The 20,075-nt window shown below is 37.7% G+C and overlaps 1 protein-coding gene across 1 annotated transcript in view; it reads left to right on the top strand.

The window, feature by feature from the left end:
- LOC150074956 (uncharacterized) overlaps window positions 1–20,075 on the top strand; it is a 735,724-nt gene that overhangs the window by 329,121 nt on the left and 386,528 nt on the right. The window contains exon 11 of the mRNA XM_090389002.1: window positions 7,300–7,402. Within this exon, the coding sequence (XP_090245128.1) occupies window positions 7,300–7,402 (103 nt within the window). The remainder of the gene's footprint in view (window positions 1–7,299; window positions 7,403–20,075) is intronic.

Below are 20,075 nucleotides of genomic sequence, written 5' to 3'. Positions count from 1 at the left end.
CAGTGCACTGTTAAGTCAGTTTGGTGTGACATGAACATTGGGAAAGGGAATATGAGAGTAGAAGTATGTTACAAGCCTATTAACTCTGATGTGTACAATGCACAGTTGTGCAGAGAAATAGTGGGCCAGTAAATCAGAAAGTCTTGTAATGGGGGATTTTAACTTTCCAGATATTAAATGGAACTTGTAGTTGGTCACTCGTATGCTAACAAGGGTTTTGTGGATTTATTGGAGGATTTTTTTCTACAGAAATGTGTTCGAGGGGCAACCACAGGCAGGGATACTCTTGATCTGATTATCAGCATTGATGCGTTAAAAATTTGCAAATAAAGGAAGCACTAAGTGACAGTGATTACAGTGTACTGATTTGGGATATACTTAATGATATAACTACCATCAAGGGTAAAGAGAAAGGTTTTTGCTTTCGTAAAGGTGGAAGTTTTTAAATTCTATGCAGGGGGATCATATAATGAATTTAAAAACAGAGAATTCTAAATGGAAAGCCTTCAAGCAATTAATCTTGGAAGCTACCAGACTTTATATACCAACTAAGAAATACTATTAAAGATTTAGATCTATATGGATGTCAGATGAACTAATGAGGCTCTTGGCAAAGAAGAAAATGCATTGGGTACATTTAAATTATCAGGTTACACAGAAGCCTATGGTACATATAAACTGGTCTGTAATCAAGTCACAAAGGAGGTTAGGCAGACAAAGGCAGATTATTAGAAATATTTGGCTAAGGAGACAAAGAAAAACAGCAAAATGTTCTTTACTTATGTAAATTCTAAAAAGAAGGGGATGAATCTGATTGGTCCATTTCATATAGATGGTTGAGCTGTTGATTGTTCTGCTCAGGTACCTGACAAACTGAATAAGTATTTTGCATCTCCATCACACATGTGGTATTCTGTAAGGAACGGGAGGTTAGAAGTTTACTAAACTCTAACAGGGAACTAAATGATTTTGTAATAATGGAGAGCAAAGTGGAGGAGAAATGGGGGTGGAAAGAATCCATTCACTTATATTCAAGGAGGTAGTAAGGTAAGTAAGCAGACCCTTAGCCATAATTATGAGAGCATCTTTAGATTCAGGAGCCATAATTATGGAGGCCTCATTTTAGGAAGGATGTAGAGTTTCTGGAACGAGTACAGAGAAGGGCTGCAAGACTGGTGAGGGGAAGAAAAGGGGTGCTCTTACGAAGAAAGGCTTATGCACCTCAATAAGATTACCTGCAAGGTGATCTGATTGAGGTGCATAAGGCCTTGAATGGTTTTAGCTGGCTCAATGCTAATGGGATTCTTCTGCTTGCACATGTGGAAACGTATTGAGTTCAGTTGTAGAATAGATGAGTGGAACTTTGCCTTTAGCCATCTGGTAGTTGATTGCTGGAACAGACTTTCATCTGTTGTTGTTGAAGTTGATAACTTAAAAAAATATAAGGCTGAACTAGACAAACATAAATTCAAATTGAGGAAAGACAGATGTAGGATAGATGTGCAGAAATTTGCCTTTAGCCAGCGGGTAGTTGGTTGGTGGAACAGACTTCCATCCCTTGTTGTGGAAGTTGATAGCCTAAATAAATTTAAGGCTCAGCTGGACAGGTATTTCGAACGAACGGAGGGGTGAAGTGGAAGGGTTTTTTTTTTTTTTTTTTTTTTTTTTTGGCTGATGCTGCATAAGCTTGCTTAATGCTAACATTTGGAATGACCGGATGGGTGAAATGGGAAGGTTTTTTTTATTTTTTTTGGCTGATCCTGTGTAAGTTTGCTTTCTTGCATCATATGCCTCAACTGATGCTAATTCTAACTCTTTGAAACTTGACTTTCTCTAACTTTCCTAATAGTGAGATAATTTTCCTTGGTGATTTTAATTTTCAGAACACAAGTAATATTTTATTACTTGAACCTCGCTTAGTTTTTACAGGTTCTTTGCTTTTTTGGAAATATTTTATTCATTAATAAATAATATTCATTAATTCATAAAATGCAAACATCTTCAAATATTCTTACAGTTGAAGGGTTTTTGCTCCATTTTTTTTTTTTTTTTTTTTTTCTGTTTATCAGACAAAACATAACGCATACATACTTTTTTGTTCCAATTTTTTATCCATTCAAATGATAGATGTTTCAACTCTGCAACGTGTACTGCCCATTACTGGTTTGAACATGCAAGAAGCAGCTCAAATCTATAATATAGTGGCACCCTCCTCTAGGGTGCCACTATATTATAGATTGACACCTTGACACTGTACCTCCAGCGCTTCTTTTGTAATAAGTAAAGTCAACTTTTTGGTTTGACCTTGTGCATTAGAATGGACCTAGAAAATCTTGAGAGCCTTATGTAGTGCTATTCACATAGTTCAACTATACACATATAAATCCTTCTGTATTGAAGATGAGTTGAATTTATTAGAACTTTCAGTTGGTCACTTCTGCATTTGTTTTTATGGAAATTTATAAAAACAGAAGGAAAGCTTAGGGATGATATAGCTCACTGACATGATTCCATAAACCATTTGGCACATTCCCATTATATGAAATAGGGAAGTAGGTTTAACATATTGGTTCATCACAAATTCCTTTAACCAACGAATTGCTAATAACTGGAACAGGCTTCCATCTGTTGTTGTGGAAGTGGATGAGTTGAATAAATTCAAGGGAGAACTTAACAAATTCTTGGATGATATGGATGGCTGAACTGTTTTTTTTTTATTCTTTTTTTTTTTTTTTTTTTGGCTGTTGCTATATACGCTTTACTTCTTGCATCATTTGCTATTATTGCTACTACTATTACTGGAATTAAGGCTGAAATCTTAGCAACTTCAAAGCTCAGCTGGATTGAGTTAAGGTAGAAGTTAAACGTGTTTTCTTGTTTGTTGGTATGGCGAAAGTTTTACTTGAATTTAGAGCTAGGAAATAAAACCTTTGGCAATTAGAAAATTGATATTACACTTTAATTACAAGTATATTGCAAAATATACTTTTAATTTTTTAAGAAATACAAATTTTTGTAAATGCTTAGAAAACACCATTTTCATTTAGTGTGCATTATTTAGTGTATAGGTAATATTTAAAAATAATAAAGTTTTCAATAAAGAAATATGAAAAGAAAAACTAGGATTTTCAGTAATACTTAACCACTGAAAACATATTTTTTAATAGGTGTTTTTTGTTATCAGTGGAACAGCTAATCAGCTGATAATTGTTTGTTCAGAAAACTGTCTTCATAGATATAATGAAAGGCATATAGACCTCTTCTATGAAGCCATTTCTTTTTTTTCTTTTTTTTTTTTCCTTCTTTCAAAATTTTTCCTCTAAAATCATCACATGAACACAATACAGGCACTCCCTGGCTTATGTAATACTTGACTTATGGAAATTCGACGTTACGTAAGTTTTTGATGGCTGATGTAAACTTAAAAAAATTGTGGAGACGTATTTTGCATCCCGTAGAAATAAATGGAGTTATCGTGAAAATATCGTAATGCGAACCCAGTAACACATTGTTTTTTTTTTTTTTTTTTTTTTATTCGTTCGAAGACCACAGAAGTTGAAAATTTCGCTATATAACTAAGCTATTTATCTCTCTATAAGGTTATTTTTATAATGGAAATTGCACTACACTTTTATCGTTATCATATGTTCCGTTATAAGAATCCATTGTTCCGTTATAAGAGTCTACGGTGGTCTGAGATGATATTTTAATTCTATACGGTGAGACCAACTGATGATGTTCTATACAGTGGGATCAAGAGCAAATTCAAAATGGGAAGAGTTCAAAGAATTAATCTTAGAAGCTACTAGGCTTTTCATACCAACTAAGAAATATTGTTCAAGGTTTAGGCCTAAATGGATGTCAGTGAACTAATGAGATATGTGGCAAAGAAGAAAAATGCACGAGATACACATAAATTAACAGGCGACAGTGAAGCCTCTGATAGAAATAAGCTGGTCTGTAACCAAGTCACAAAGGAGGCAAAGGCAGATTATGAGAAATCTTTGGCAAAGGATGCAAAAAAAACAGCAAAGAGTTCTTTTCTTATGTAAACTCTAGAAGGAAGGGGATGAATCAAATTGGTCTCCACTTGATATTGATAGTTCAACTATTGATAATCCTGCTCAGGTGGCTAACAAACAAAAATAACTATTTTGCATCTACATTCACACATGAGGAGTTATTCAAGGAGGGGAATGCCAGAGGTGAATTAAACTCTGGCAGTGAGCTAGATGATTTTGTAATAACTGAGAGGAAAGTGGAGGAGAAAATGTTGAGGATAAACATAAGAAAGGCACCTGGGGTGGATGGGATCTATCCAGTTATGTTAAAGGAGGCAGCAAAGGAAGTAAGCAAATCCTTAGCCATAATTATGAGAGCATCCTTGAACTCAGGGGAGGTAACCATAGACTGGAGATGTGCGAATGTGACCCCAATTCACAAAGGAGGATCAAAGCTGACAACTAATTACAGACCTGTTAGTTTAACTTCTGTTCCAGGGAAATTAATGGAGGCACTGGTTAAAAAAAAGCACTGCAGGATCATCTGTACAAGACTTCAGTTATAGCTTGGACATAGCATGGGTTTGTTATGGTGAAGTCTTGTCTGACCAATTTGATTTGATACGATAATGTAGTGAGAAAGGAACTGGATGCAAAGAATAATTTTGATATCATATATTTGGATCTTAGAAAGGTTTTTGATACTGTTGCACATGGAAGACTGCTGCACAAATTGGAGCAGTGTGGCATTTGGAGGCAAATTGCTGCTATGGATAAAGGGATGGTTGAGTGGGAGAAGACAGAGAGTGGTAATCAACGGACACTGCTCTTCGTGGACTAATGTTATTAGAGTTCCCCAGGATTCAGTTTTGGGTCCATTGTTGTTTACTGTATTTATTAATGACATTGATGATGGTATATCTAAGTTTGCAGATGATACAAAGGTCTGCAGGGTTGTTAATGACACTAATGACAGTACGGTGCTGGAACAGGATCTAGAAATGTTGGGGAGATGGGCTGAGAGGTGGCAACTGAAGTTTAACATTGACAAATGTAAAGTACTACATATGGGAAACAGTAACCCCAGAGTAACGTATCAAGTTTGGAACTGCACTGACAGTTTTAGGGAATGAAAAGGATGTGGGGGTAATTGTGCAGGCAGATATGAATTTTTCTGAGCATTGCAGATGGTCTGCAAGAATAGCTCATGGTGTCTTGTCAATGATATACAGGAATTTTTCTATCAGGGATAAGGAGGTGATTATCCCCTTTTATAAGGCAATGGACAGGCCACACCTTGAGAACTATATACCGGTCTGGAGGCCTCATTTTAAGAAGGATGTAAAGCTTTGGAATGAGTAAAGAGAAGGGTAACATGATTAGTGAATGGAACTAAGGGTTGCTCTTACGATGAAAGGCTTAAGTTTTACAAATTACAGTGTTTGGAGACTAGGCACCTGCGAGGTGATCTGATTGAGGTGTATAAGGCCTTGAATGGTTTGAGCATGCTCAGTGCTGATGGGATTGTTCCTTTTGCTCAGAATAATTGCCTGAGAGGGCATAAATTCAAATTGAGGAAAGGCAGTTGTAGGTTTGATGTGTGGAACTTTGCCTTTAGCCAATGGGTGGTTGATTGTTTGAAGAAATTTCCATCTGTTGTAGAAATTAATAGCTTGAATAGATTCATGGCAGAACTAGACAAACAATTGGGGGTCGTGGATATGTAAAATATCCACGGCTGATGCCGTATAAGCTTGCTTTCTTTCAACGTATGCCTGTACTAATGCTGATGCTAATTTTGTGATATTTTTCTAAAACACATATCTGGATGTCACTACCATAAAACAATAAAAACAATTTGCACTTTGCCGCAATAAATGGCAAAAAATGGGTGTTAAACTCTATCTTATTGCATTTGCGATAATGCTGATACTTGGAATTGTGTAGATTTTTACGTTATGGTGTTATTGTGAAATGAGTTCCCCTTCACTGAAATCTTCAATCAAAAAAAAATAAAATAAATTTTCAGAATCTTCTCTTTATTCCTATTTACTTATTACAATAATGAAGGGAAAGGGACTAATGGAAAGTGCAAGTGCTGGCAGTGCTAGGAAATGAAACAAAATTGATTTAGAAATTTTGATTAATTAAGATGATTAATTAAGAATTACAACACAGGACATCTATTGCACGAAATTAGGTCTTGCTTCTTCGACAGTGAATACTATTTTAAGAGATAGTGCGGGTATAAAAGAACATGTTAAAGACTCGACGCATTTAAGATCAACAGTGATCACAAAATACGTTCAGGTGCTATATCGAAGGTGGGGCGTCTCCGTAGCCAGGTGGGCAGGAGCAGCAGTGCGTAGCACATGCTTCTTGATTCGACGGGGGTTCGAGCCTGTGACCACCAAATACGGAGGATGCGGAAAGGTCAGGGAATGACCACCGCATATTCCCGGAGCAATATGGCCTTAGTTGCTAATGCCCCTAAAAACCAAATAACAACAACAACAACAATATATCGAAGGTGGAAAAGCTGATGCTAATTTTGTGATATTGATATTCTGATTTTCCAACCATATTAATAATATGACCATTCAAGCAAAAGCAAGAAGTATTTTTGAAGATATTAAGGATAAGTATAGTGAATCCCATGCCAAGTTCATGGTAAGCAATGAGTGGTTAATAGGTTCAAGCATCGTGCTGGTTTCCAAAACATTAAAGTATGCAGTGAAGTTGCTAGTGCCAATTCTGCAGCTGCAGAGAAATTTTGTGATATGTTGGAAAACCCCTTCTAAATCTCCACAGCCATCAACTTCCGCAGTGGCATGCTTATCAGCTTGCCAGTTAAATTTGGCAATGATGCCCGAAAGGTAAAACTTGTTGACCTTTATGCCTGTCTCCTCTCTCTTTTTGTAATTTTATAATTTTGAAATTTTTGTACACTTTTGTCATTTTTCCTGCGCACGAGGCAACTAAATTGAATAAATAATTCTATTTACATGTTAGTTGAACATTTCTTTTTTGCTTTAATCAAATTCAATGTGCATAGTTGTGAGTGCTGCATAAGCATTTAGGGAAATTCCAACTTACTTAAAATTCAACTTAGGTAGAGTTCCGCGGAATGCAACCCTTACGTAAGTCAGGGAGAGACTGTATTTCTTTACTAAAGTTTATCTTTTTTATTAGAAATATTGCTATTTACATATAATATTTAAAAATTTTTTTTAACAATTACTTTTCTCATAACTTTTTATTTGATGTGTATATATATATATATTTTTTTTTTCATTAGTTGTTGAACCATCTCATCTGTTTTATCAAGACAGTGGTCTTTTGTCCAAACAGAGCAGTTTGGAAAGACAGACTTCTACTTGTAACCCCAGTCAGACAACCAGGTAATATAATAGTGTTTAGTACTGATATTAGTATTGATTGAGGAAATCATTGCAAGGATGCTGAGTTTATTCAGCATCATCCTTAAAAAAAAAAGAAAAGGAAGAAGAAATTAAAAGAAAATGTAACCTGGTTTGCTCAGTATATCTTTTAAACCGTTATTTACTTGATCTCTTTAGTCCACAAGATGAATTAGTAAATAATTTCATCAGTTAATAATCCTTTGTCTAAAACAATATTTGCATTTGTCCTTTCTTAATTTAAGTTTCTTTCAATATTCTTTTTCTAAAATCATCATATGAACACAATAATAATATTTAAATTGAAGTGAATATTTTTGAGAATATGCACTTAAATTTAAGGGCATCCATAGAAAAAAATATTGAGCCTTAAATGAGGTCCCACGCATGTGCTTGGATTTGACACTTTACAACCCACCAAGCAGTGGCAATTGCAATACCGAAGATAACTCGGTTGATCCATTTTCCAAAACCATAGTGAAATGCAGAATGCACAGCAGCAAGAAAGGCACAGAACAAGGCATGGGGGATATTCTGTCGATATCCTCCCACAAAAAATTTAGTAGCCTTCGAATGTGCATGTGCCAAAGCAGATTAGATGTCTGAGCCAGAAAGAATCTTGGATCTGCTTCATGTCTTCCATCAGCAAGGCAGAGACAGCAAAAGTTGTCTTGGAAAATTTTCAAAAAATGAAGGGAAAATAAATATCATACCATTTATCAATTCTAGAACATAATGGATGTGCAATTGCAAACACCCTTGGGGAGGCATTTGCTAAAATGACTGCCAAAACATCTTACACTCCAAATTTTCTGGCCCTTAAGCAAAATCAGAAAAACAGAAATTGGAGCTGTCCTCAAATAGCTATGAATCCTATAACCAAACTGCTGCACAATGTGAACTGAAAGTGGTTCTGATTAAAAATCTCTCTTCAGAATCTGTGGATTGTCTGCTCTATCTGTACAACAGAATTTTTCTCTCAGAGCATTTTCTGGACTTGTGGCAACAATTGTACTTTCCTTTCATAAACCAGGAAAGGATTCAAAAATACCAAATAATTATCATCTCATATAGCTCTGACCAACTTCTTATGCAAAGAAAAGAATGGGAACACTCGACTCATGGTATTTAGATGCAAATGACCTCCTTTCCAGGACACTGTGGCTTCTGAAGAAACAGGTCAACACTCAATCATTTAATGGAGATTTGGAATTTTAAAAGATGTTTACAACTTTGATCTTAGGGGATACATTGCTATTTTTATTAAAATTTTCCATTCAAATAGGTTATTCCAAGTTTATAGGATCTTCTCTCTCTCTCTCTCAGCCATTTTGCCAAGAGGAGGGAGTTCCACGAGGATCAGCCCTAACTGTAATGCCTTTTGCTATCAAAGTTAATTCTATTACTGAACAACTTCTTCCAACTGTGCCCTCTTTGTTGATGACTTTACCATCTTTTCTCAGTCATGCAACATGAGTGCTATTGAAAGGCAATTGCTGCATGCCATTGACCATATCAACTCTTGGGCAATGGCATTTGGGTTCAGGTTTTCATCCCAGAAGACTGTTTGCATACGCTTCTGTTGGAAGGACAATCTTCACCTTGAATGGGAACTAAAGCTTGGACCAAATGCAATCCCATTAGCACCTGAAACAAAATACCTGAACCTTATATTTGATAAAAGGCTGACATTTTTATCACATTTGCCAACGTCGAACAAAGTGCTCAAATGGCCTGCACTTGTTACTGGCTATATCCTCCAACAAGTGGGGTGCTGATCTCTTCTTGTTACTTGAACTTTATCGTGCACTCATTCATTCTACATTATGTTATGGATCCTAGGTGTATGCATTGGCTAAGAACTGTCAGTGTACTGTGATGGCTTGACCCAGTCTACCATCAAGCCATCCGTATTGCTACTGGAGTGTTCCAAACATCTTTGTCTAGAGTCTGTATGTCAAAGCAACCAAACCATCGTTGTTTCTTCAACGAAAGCAGTTGTCAATTACAGTGCATCTTTAAACTTAAATCACTGGCAGATCACCCCACATTGGCATCCATTTTTGAGCCATATTGCAGAAACCTCTAAAACAGCTGTTAGACTAAAAACCATCGCTTTGATATTTGTGTCCAAGATTTACTAAGAGAATTGAACATCACAGTAGACAATGTGGCTGATTCATCAAGGCAAACCCCACCACCCTGGTATGCCCGAATATCATCATTTAACTTCTCCATTATTAACAGGAGAAGTGTCAGTACTCAAAACTCTGTCTGTCTACAATTCTATTCGGCCTACCCAGCTGAATACTCTGACTTCCTGCTTGTCTTCAGTGATGGCTCAAGGTAAGAGTCATCTGTTGGGTCTGCTGCCATCTTCTCAGATAATCAATCGGGAATGATTCCATTGGATTGGAAAAGTGCCAATGTATCTCCAATACATAAGGGCAGTTCTAATAGTGAAGTGGGAGATTACCAGCAGGTTAGTCTAACTTCAGTAGTAGGGAAATTCATGGAGACAATGATCAAGGTGGGATCATTTAGTTAGAATATCGAAGGATACTCAGCATGGTTTTGTAAAGGGAAAATCACGTTTAACTAATCTGTTTAGCTATTTTGACAGGGTCACTCAAGAGCTGGATTTAGGGAATAATTTCAACATTGTTTATTTGGATTTTAGCGAAGCATTTGACTCAGTCCCACATAAGCGGTTACTTTATAAGTTGTAACAAGTTGGAATCACAGGGAAAATCCTTAGATGGATAGCAGGATAGCTTCAGGGCAGGAGGTAGAGGGTTGTGATAAATGGTTATTTCTCAGATTGGGTTGATGTAAGAAGTGGGGTTCCGCAAGAATCATTATTAGGACCACTGTTGTTTTTGATTTTCATAAATGACATTGATGAAGGGATAGAGGGCTTGATGTCTAAATTTGCAGATTATAGCATGTAAAGATTGGTAGAGTAGTTAATGATTACTGCCAAGTAGAGCTTCTTCAGAGTGATCTAGATAGACTTCAGGGATGGTCAGAAAAATGGCAGCTATGCTTTAATCCAGCAAAGTGTAAGGTATTGGGGAACATTTTTTTTTTTTTTTGTTAGTTGTTGGCACATTGGCTTCTATGGCCATAATGCACCTCCCAAAGTTTTTGCATTTACTCTGATCCAAGCCTGAGGTGGGATTCGAACCCGCGATCTTTGGGTTGCCAGGTAGGCACTTTACCCACCCGGCTAGCCCAGCCGGCATGGGGAACAGTTTTTTATTTTATTTTATTCAATGTATTTTATTTTATTTATTTATTTATTGTTTTTATTTTTTTTTGGCTGGTGCAGCATAAGCCATAGGCTTCCTTGCACCATGTGGCCATTACTAATACTAATACAGGTCGACCATCTAATCCGGCAGAGTTGGGACCTGTGGGTTGCCAGATTAGTGAGTTTGCCGGATCACCAGTGGTTATTTTAGCACATACAGTTTACACAACAGCTAACCACACCCTACCGTTAACACATTGACTGCCAAGCTAGTATAAGAAAAAATTCCCCAGGGGCCAAAAAATATTTAGCAAATAATTTGATTAGTAATTCTAAAATAAATATTGTATTGACAGTGTTGTCGTTTTTTCGCTTAAAAATAACTTATACACTTGGTGGAGTTGACCTAAAGCCAGTAGTGCAGGAAAGGGACTTGGGTATTACAATACAATCAGACATGAAGTTCTCCGAGCATTGTAGACTGGTTGCAAGGAAGACCCATGGTGTCCTATTAATGATTTATTGAACAATTGCTAGTCGAGATAAGAATGTAATAATCCTATTATATAAGGCTATTGTTAGACCACACTTGGAATACTCTGTTCAAGTAGGGAGGCCTCACCTAAAGAAAGACATTGTACATGTTGAAAGGGTCCAAAGGCGGGTAACTCGCCTGGTGAGATCGGCAAAAGGGCATCCATATGAGCAAAGACTTTGAATATGTGGGTTGCAGAGCTTGGAAACAAAGCACCTTAAATGAGACTTGATTGAGGTGTTTTAAGACTCTGAGAGGCATAAGTAAAATGAATGAGAACGAAATTTTCATGGTTATAAATGGTTCTAGAACTAGAGGCCATAATTTCAAGTTACAGAGGGAGAGGTTTAAACTGGTTTGCAGGAAGTTTTATTTTAGCCAGCGAGTTATAAATTACTGAAATAAATTACCTACATGGGTGACAGAGGCTGACAGTTTGGGGAAATTCAAAAGTCAGCTGGATAAGATAATTACCTGCGGGAGGAGGGAAATGCACAGGCTGTCTGTTTCCTTTTCTCTTATGAATTATTTTATTTATTATTGTTTTTATTTTCTTCTTATTATTATTTTATATTCTTATTTTTTATTTTATTTATTCTATTTATTTTATTTTATTTATTTACTCTGATCCAAGAATAAGAATATTTTATATTATTATTTTTTTATTTTATTTTATTTTATTCTATTTATTTTATTTTATTATTTTTATTTTATTTTATTATTTTGTTATTTTATTCTGTTTATTTTATTTTATTTATTTATTTATTATTTTATTTTATTATTTTTTTATTTTATTCTATTTATTTTATTTTCTTATTTTTTATTTAATTTTTTTCAATGTATTTTATTTTATTTATTTATTTATTGTTTTTATTTTTTTTTTGGCTGGTGCAGCATAAGCCATAGGCTTCCTTGCACCATGTGGCCATTACTAATACAGGTCGACCATCTAATCCAGCAGAGTTTGGACCTGTGGGTTGCCAGATTAGTGAGTTTGCTGGATCACCGGTGGTTATTTTAGCACATACAGTTTACACAACAGCTAACCACACCCTTCCTTTAACACGTTGACTGCCAAGCTAGTATAAGAAAAAATTCCCCAGGGGCCAAAAAATATTTAGCAAATAATTTGATTAGTAATTCTAAAATAAATATTGTATTGACAGTGTTGTCATTTTTTCACTTAAAAATAACTTATACACTTGGTGGAGTTGACCTAAAGCCAGTAGTGCAGGAAAGGGACTTGGGTATTACAATACAATCAGACATGAAGTTCTCCGGGCATTGTAGACTGGTTGCAAGGAAGACCCATGGTGTCCTATTGATGATTTATTGAACAATTGCTAGTCGAGATAAGAATGTAATAATCCTATTATATAAGGCTATTGTTAGACCACACTTGGAATACTCTGTTCAAGTAGGGAGTATTCCACACTTGGAATACTCTGTTCAAGTCATGCCATATATGTGGCCGATTTGGCCCATTAGGTTATTTTATTTCTTGAGAAGCCATGTCGGCCACATACATGACACTATTACGGCATACATATGAAGGTCGTTTGTGATCAGTTTATTGCATGTGCGACAAGCACTGCAATAAAACTAATTGCTGTAAAATAAACTCTCAAACGTTGCAATAAGTTTGTCGGTATTGTTAGATATTTTGTGAAAACAAGTTCTTTAGCGTGTCATATTATCCATCATACTGTGTTGTGTTTTTCTGCAAGTTTGTACAAGTGTGTTGTAAAAAAAAATAAAAAATAAAATATCTAAAAAGGAGTGGCTAAATGAAAATTACTAAAATAAGAGAACTGAGAGAAATTTCTGGAATTTACAATTAAGCAGGGTTAAACTTTATCTGTTATGGACTTTATCTGAAGTTCAACTTTATCTGTTATGGACAATGTGTGGTGTTTGCGCTTTTCACCACGAGAGGCCCTTCCTTTATGCATTGGAACCATGGCTGGGGCTAATGTGAGCAGGTTATAATAATAATAAATGCAGAACAACAAGTGGGAATGGCTTTCCAGTTTTTACTAGTTCGCGCCAACAGCTGATACTGCAACCAACGCCAACAAAACAGTAGCGGCAAGTCGGTGCGCCAACCCAGGAAATTTGAAATTACGTTCGCGGAGATTATGTCCGAATTAGCGGTGGAACCGGATTAGTGATGGTTGACCTGTACAGTATCTGAGAAGATACCCAATTAATGCAGGATATATTCAGCAGAGTTGTATGCCATAGAATTGGCCTCAGGCCACATTAAAATTCACAATTACTAAAGGTGTATGGTGTATACAGACTCATTAAGTATACTAGAGGCTTTATCGGGGAAAAGATATAATCCTCATCTGTTTCTGACTCAGGTCCAGCAGACATTACACTGTTTTTGACTGTTCATTCGATATACAATTCTGCCAGATCCAAAGCCACATTACACTTGATCCCAAATCCACATTGGGAACAGGTGTAATGTACTGACTGATTCTGTAGCCTGTTCATTACCCCTGAGCCAGTTCAAGTAATATGCAATAGATTGCTCTCCCAGAGTCAATAATCTTGGCATGGGCAGGTCATGGACAAGCTGCATCAGATAAACCTTGTAATCCAACACTGGCATTCTTGTCTGTGCAGGAGTCACAGAGAGGAAGTTGTTCTAGCTCGGCATCACATAGGATACAGTCATCTTATGCATTCATTCTTGCTGAGGACAGATAACTCCACTGTGTGTGTGTGTGTGTGTGTGTGTGTGTGTGTGTGTGTGTGTGTGTGTGTGTGTGTGTGTGTGTGTGTGTGTGTGTGTGTGAGCACTGTTATACATTTTTAACCATATGACATATTATATCTGAGTGTCCAGGTTTTAGACAGTGATGTGTTTTTTATTTACCACTTTTAGTGATCTGATTGCGCCTTATACACTCAAATTTTATACAACAATGATTATTTCTCAGCCATTTTTAGTTATTATTACTAGCCACATGGTGCAAGGAAACCTGAGGCTTATGCTGCACTGTCCTTACGCTGCACCATGATCTGTGACAGCCAGATCATTTGCTTGCACCTTCATGAGGTGGGACTGTTAGTAATCCTGGGTATAACCTCCATACACAAGCACAATGTGGGTGACCACCCAGGTGTGAACCAACGTAAGCAGGGATCGAGGTGTGGTGCACACACCACATGGAGGAATGCCGCTCCTCTGTTACCAGGCAATACTGGGTGGTAGATGACTCTCATCAACTGGTGCAATACCGCCACTTTGCATATTGGAGGCTTGAAATGGTGGAACCCATGTTTAGTCTCCAGAGCTAAGTTATGGATAACCCTTACCCATCTCTTCCATCAAATAGTATGAGTGATGACTTTTGAGGTTATGATGAACATCAAGGTGAGATCCAATCTTCCTTACATTTCGAAAGTACAGCTCTAAAATGGTGTTCGCAGGCCGGCTGCTAGTTAGTACAACGGACCGAACCTATTGGTAACTCTTTAGGAGGCTTCCAGTTCAGCTAGTATATAATCTTGCTACCTCTACTCTGTCAGACAATGACTAGAGGTAGTCCAAGTAGTGTGTATGCAGAGGGCATTATCAAGGCCACGTTATGTCAAGGATCTGGGTATATTCTTGCCATGTGTATGCCATATCCAAAAATTTCATTACTTCGTACTGCATGTCCCCTCCAACTTTTTCTTACTATTGAATACACCATGAATTGTCAAACTAATAGAGTAAGCTTATTTGTGAAAAGATCTAAAACTCCTAAACACTTGCTAATTCATTTCACAAATTATTCGCTGTATGATTCCTTTCACCTCAAAGGTGGTACTTGTGCATATGTCCATTCCGATATTCCCTGTCAGAGACTTGGTAATTTGGAATCTCCTCTCTTCGATCTTCTCTGGCTTAAAATCTCTCTACTTCATTGTATCAAATTCATCTGTTGTCTCTACCATTCTCCCAACTCCACTAATCACTTGGAGCTCTTTGACTTCCTATCTTTGCAACTTGACTTTTTCCAGTCCAACATTCCTAACAGTGAGGTAATTTTCCTTGGTGATTTTAATGTTCACAACTCCAGCTGTCTTCCATTTTCTAGTCACACCCACCCAGCTGGAAGAGATTCTGAGGCTTTTGCAATTACTAATGACCTTGCACAGATTGTTCATTTACCTACAAGAATACTGGACAATCCTAGCCATACAGCAAACACAATTGATCTTTTTCTCACAAACAAGGGAATATATTTTGACGGGGAATATATTTTGTAAACAGGATAGGTGGAACAGGACCAGGGTATGTCTGCCAGGGGCAAAGGTTGATGACGTTGTAGAGCGGATATCATCTTTCAAGGGCACAAAAGGTGATATAGTTGTACACGTTGGTACTAATGATATTAAGAGTAGGAGACTGGTGGAATTACTCAACAAGTACAGGTCACTATTGAAAAAAAGCCGTGAAATAGGGTTGAATTTGAAAGTGTCTGCAATTCTGCCCAGACACGATAGGAGGGAGTACATGATGAGAGCCTTGTCGATCAATTCGGCCCTGGAAAGATTGTGCAAGGCTCAAGGGGTAGAATTTTTTTCAGCCTGGACTGTACTTGTTAACAGGAGAGATTGCTTCTACAGGGATGGGATACACTTAAATAGAAAGGATGCAAGAATATTTGCTGATGCTATCGAGGCAGTGTTAGGTGGGTCGGAAAACTGCTAGTTTGGGGGGATACAAAGACTAATAGTTTAACAGTAACCGCAGGCAGAGGGGAAGGTGATTCTTGCACAACTTCTATTAGAATAAGAAGCGACCTGGAGCGAGGGGTGTTGGGGGTTTCAGGGACGGATGGCAGTCATCATGGAATAGTTGGGTATATGGGATGTGTTAGGGTAACAGGGAATAGGCATAGGAGCATGTATGCTTGCATGTATACCAATGCTAGAAGTATAGTAAATAAATTTGATGAATTTGAAGTGTTGGTCAAGATATCAAAGGCGGATATTGTTGGGATAGCAGAGACGTGGTGTCACAAAGATATAAGGAATGCAGAACTGGAATTTGGGGAGTACAATGCGTACAGAAAGGATAGACAGGACAGAAAGGGAGGGGGTGTTATGCTGTTAATTAAGAAAAACATAAAATCAAAGGAAGTGCACCCAGTTAATATAGATGAACAGTGCTCTGTTGAGTCAGTTTGGTGTGAGATAAGCACTGCGAAAGGAAAAATAAGAGTAGGAGTGTGTTATAGGCCTAATGACTTGAATGAGTACAATGAACAATTGTACAGAGAAATAGAGTGGGCCAGTAAATCAGAATGTCTTATAATGGGGGATTTTAACTTCCCAGATATTGACTGGAACTTGTGGGTTGGTCACTCACACACTAGTCAGACTTTTGTGGAGTTATTGGATGATTGTTTTCTGCAGCAGCACGTTCGAGAGGCAACCAGAGAAAGTAACACTCTTGATCTGGTTATCAGCAGTGATCATTCGTGTATTAAGAATTTGCAGATAAAGGAACCACTAGGTGGCAGTGATCACAGTGTGCTGAAGTGGGATTTACTCAAAGAGGTAACTACCGTCAGGGGTAAAGGAAAGGGTTTTTGCTTCCGTAAAGGGGAGTACAGTGGTCTCAGACAGTTTTTAAATTCTGTACAGTGGGATCAACTGACGATGTTACAAACAGTAAATTCTAAGTGGGAAGCATTCAAAGAATTAATCGTGGAAGCTACTAGACTTTATATACCGATTAAGAAATATCGTTCAAGGTTTAGGCCTAAATGGTTATCAAATGAACTAATGAGACTCGTGACAGAGAAGAAAAATGCATGGGATGCATATAAATTATCAGGTGACGCAGAAGCCTGTGGCAGATATAAGCTAGTCTGTAATCAGGTCACAAAGTAGGTTCGGCAGGCGAAGGCGGATTACAAGAAATCTTTGGCAAAAGATGCTAAGAAAAACAGCAAGGATTTCTTTACTTATATAAACTCTGAAAGGAAGGGGATGAATATGATTGGTCCACTTGACATCGATGGTTCGACTGTTGATGATCCTGCTCAGATAGCAAACAAACTGAATGAGTATTTTGCATCTACATTCACACGTGAGGAATTATTACAATTTGAAAATGGAAGAAGGTTATCAAATTGTAGCAGTGTGCTTAATGATTTTGTAATAACTGAGAGCAAAGTGGAGGAGAAATTGTTGAAGTTAAACATAAGAAAGGCACCTGGGGTGGATGGGATCTATCCAGTTATTTTAAAGGAGGCGGCAAAGCAACTAAGCAAACCCTTAGCCATAATTATGAGAGCATCCTTGGACTCAGGGGAGGTTCCCACGGACTGGAGATGTGCAAATGTGTCCCCAATTCACAAAGGTGGATCGAAGGGTGACACGAGTAATTACAAACCAGTTAGTTTAACTTCTGTTCCGGGTAAAATAATGGAGTCGCTGGTTAAAGATGCATTGCAGGATCATCTAGACAAGACTGCAGCAATAATTCAAACACAGCATGGGTTTGTTAAGGGAAAGTCTTGTGTGACAAATTTGATTGGTTATTATGATGTGGTCACAAAGGAACTGGATGCAAAAAATAATTTTGATATCATATACTTGGATTTCAGGAAAGCTTTTGACACTGTTGCGCATGGAAGACTACTGTACAAATTGGAGCAGAATGGTATTATGGGTAAGTTGCTACAATGGATAAAAGGATGGTTAAGTGGGAGAAGACAGAGGGTGGTAATCAATGGGTGCTGCTCTTCGTGGACTAATGTTATTAGTGGAGTCCCACAGGGTTCGGTGTTGGGTCCACTGTTGTTTTGTGTATTTATCAATGATATTGATGAAGGTATATCAGGCTTAATGTCGAAGTTTGCAGATGACACAAAGGTTGGCAGGGTTGTTAATGACAGTAATGGCAGTGTGCTACTGCAACAGGATCTAGATAATTTGGGCAGATGGGCTAAGAAGTGGCAACTGAAGTTCAACCTTGACAAATGCAAAGTACTGCATATGGGTAGAAGTAACCCCAGAGAAACGTACCAACTGTGTGGTACTACACTTAAGGTGGTAGAAAATGAAAAAGACCTGGGAGTAATTGTGCAGTCAGATATGAAGTTTTCTGAGCAGTGCAGACAGGCTGCTAGGGCGGGTCATGGGGTTTTGTCAATGATATATAGGAATTTTGCTAGCAGGGAAAAGGAGGTGATTGTCCCTCTGTATAAGGCAATGGTCAGGCCACGCCATGAGTACTGCGTACAGGTCTGGAGGCCTCATTTTAGGAAGGATGTAGATTTGCTTGAGCGTGTACAGAGAAGAGCAACACGATTGGTGAGGGGAATGAAGGGATTCTCTTACCAAGAGAGGCTTAAGTTCTGCAAATTGCAGTGGCTGGAGACTAGGCACCTGCGCGGTGATCTGATTGAGGTCTATAAGGCCTTGAATGGGTTGAGCACGCTGAATTCTGATGGGATCCTTCCACTGGTTCAGATTACCAACCTACGGGGACATAAGTTCAAATTAAGAAAGGACAGATGTAGAATAGATGTGCGGAAATTTGCCTTTAGCCAGCGGGTGGTTAATTGCTGGAACAAACTTCCATCTGTCGTTGTAGAAGTTGATAGGTTAAATAAATTTAAGGAGGAACTGGACAGGCATTTGGAGGGAATGGTGTGATTTTTTTTTTTTTTTTTTTTTTTTTGGCTGATGCTGCATAAGCTCCTACACTTGCTTTCTTGCATCATGTGCCACTACTACTACTACTACTACTACTACTACAACCCTTCTAAGTACAAGTCGAAGTGAGTGGTCCTTTAGGCACCTCAGATCACAATTTGGTGATTGTCTCTTCTCCAATGGAGCCTTAATCTCATGATTATTCCCAACCTCATCTTGTTTGGCATTACAAGAATGCAAAATGGGATGACCTGCAAGATTTCTTTTCTTCTTTTCCTTGGTCAGATTACTGTTTCAAAACTTCTGATGTCAATGTTTGCTCATATTGTGTCATTGAAATTATTCTTGTAGGAATGGAATTCTTTATTCCACACTCCACTTTAAAATCTCATCCTTTATCTAAACCTTGGTTTTCCAATAAATGTGCTAAGGATGTTCGAGAGAAGAACGTTGCATATCGTAATTGGCTTGTTTCCAATTCTTTAGTTTCATTTTCTGCCTAAACTAAAGCTCGTAAACAGTCAAAACTAGACTTTGAACAGTCTAAGAATAGAAACTTGCTTCTTGCCGTAATGGTAGCTGAGCATTCTGGTCTCTTGCCAAAGGTGTTGGCTGCAAATTTTGCCCATCTCTGCTCCTACCTCTGTCAAAACCAGATGGTTGTGTTGTCACTTCAGCCAAGGATAAAGCTAACCAGCTAGCATCCCATGTTTCTACCAACTCATGTATTAATGATCTTGGTAAAACACCTCACACCATTCCCAACACACTCCATTCAATGCCTCCTGTGGTCTTCCATCAAAAGGAGGTCAGAAGGATTTTGACGAATCTTAATGCTAAGAATGCTCCGGGTCCTGATGGTATTTCTCCACTTGTTCTCAAAACCTGTGTTCCTGAAATTACTCCTGTTCTTTGCTGCCTTTTTTCACTTTCTTATTCCAAAGGTGTTTTTCCTCTTGCTTGTAAATTTGCTCATATCCAGCCAGTTACTAAAAAGGGTGTCAAATCCCTCCCATCCAATTATTGTCCCATTGCAATTACTTCTGCTCTTTCTAAAGTAATGGAGAAATCAGTTAACTGCCAACTCTTAAACTACATAGAAACCTTCCATCTAATCAATAATCGGCAGTATGGATTCCATCAGTGTCGATCCACTGGTGATATTTTGGCTTATGTTACACATTTATGGACAA

This window comes from Mastigoproctus giganteus, chromosome 14 (assembly GCF_048544385.1).
Source record: "Mastigoproctus giganteus isolate SK-2022 chromosome 14, ASM4854438v1, whole genome shotgun sequence".
In the NCBI taxonomy this organism is placed as follows: Eukaryota; Metazoa; Arthropoda; class Arachnida; order Uropygi; family Thelyphonidae; genus Mastigoproctus; species Mastigoproctus giganteus.
Note: the sequence above shows the minus strand (reverse complement) of the source record. Positions and strands in the feature narration are given on the sequence as shown.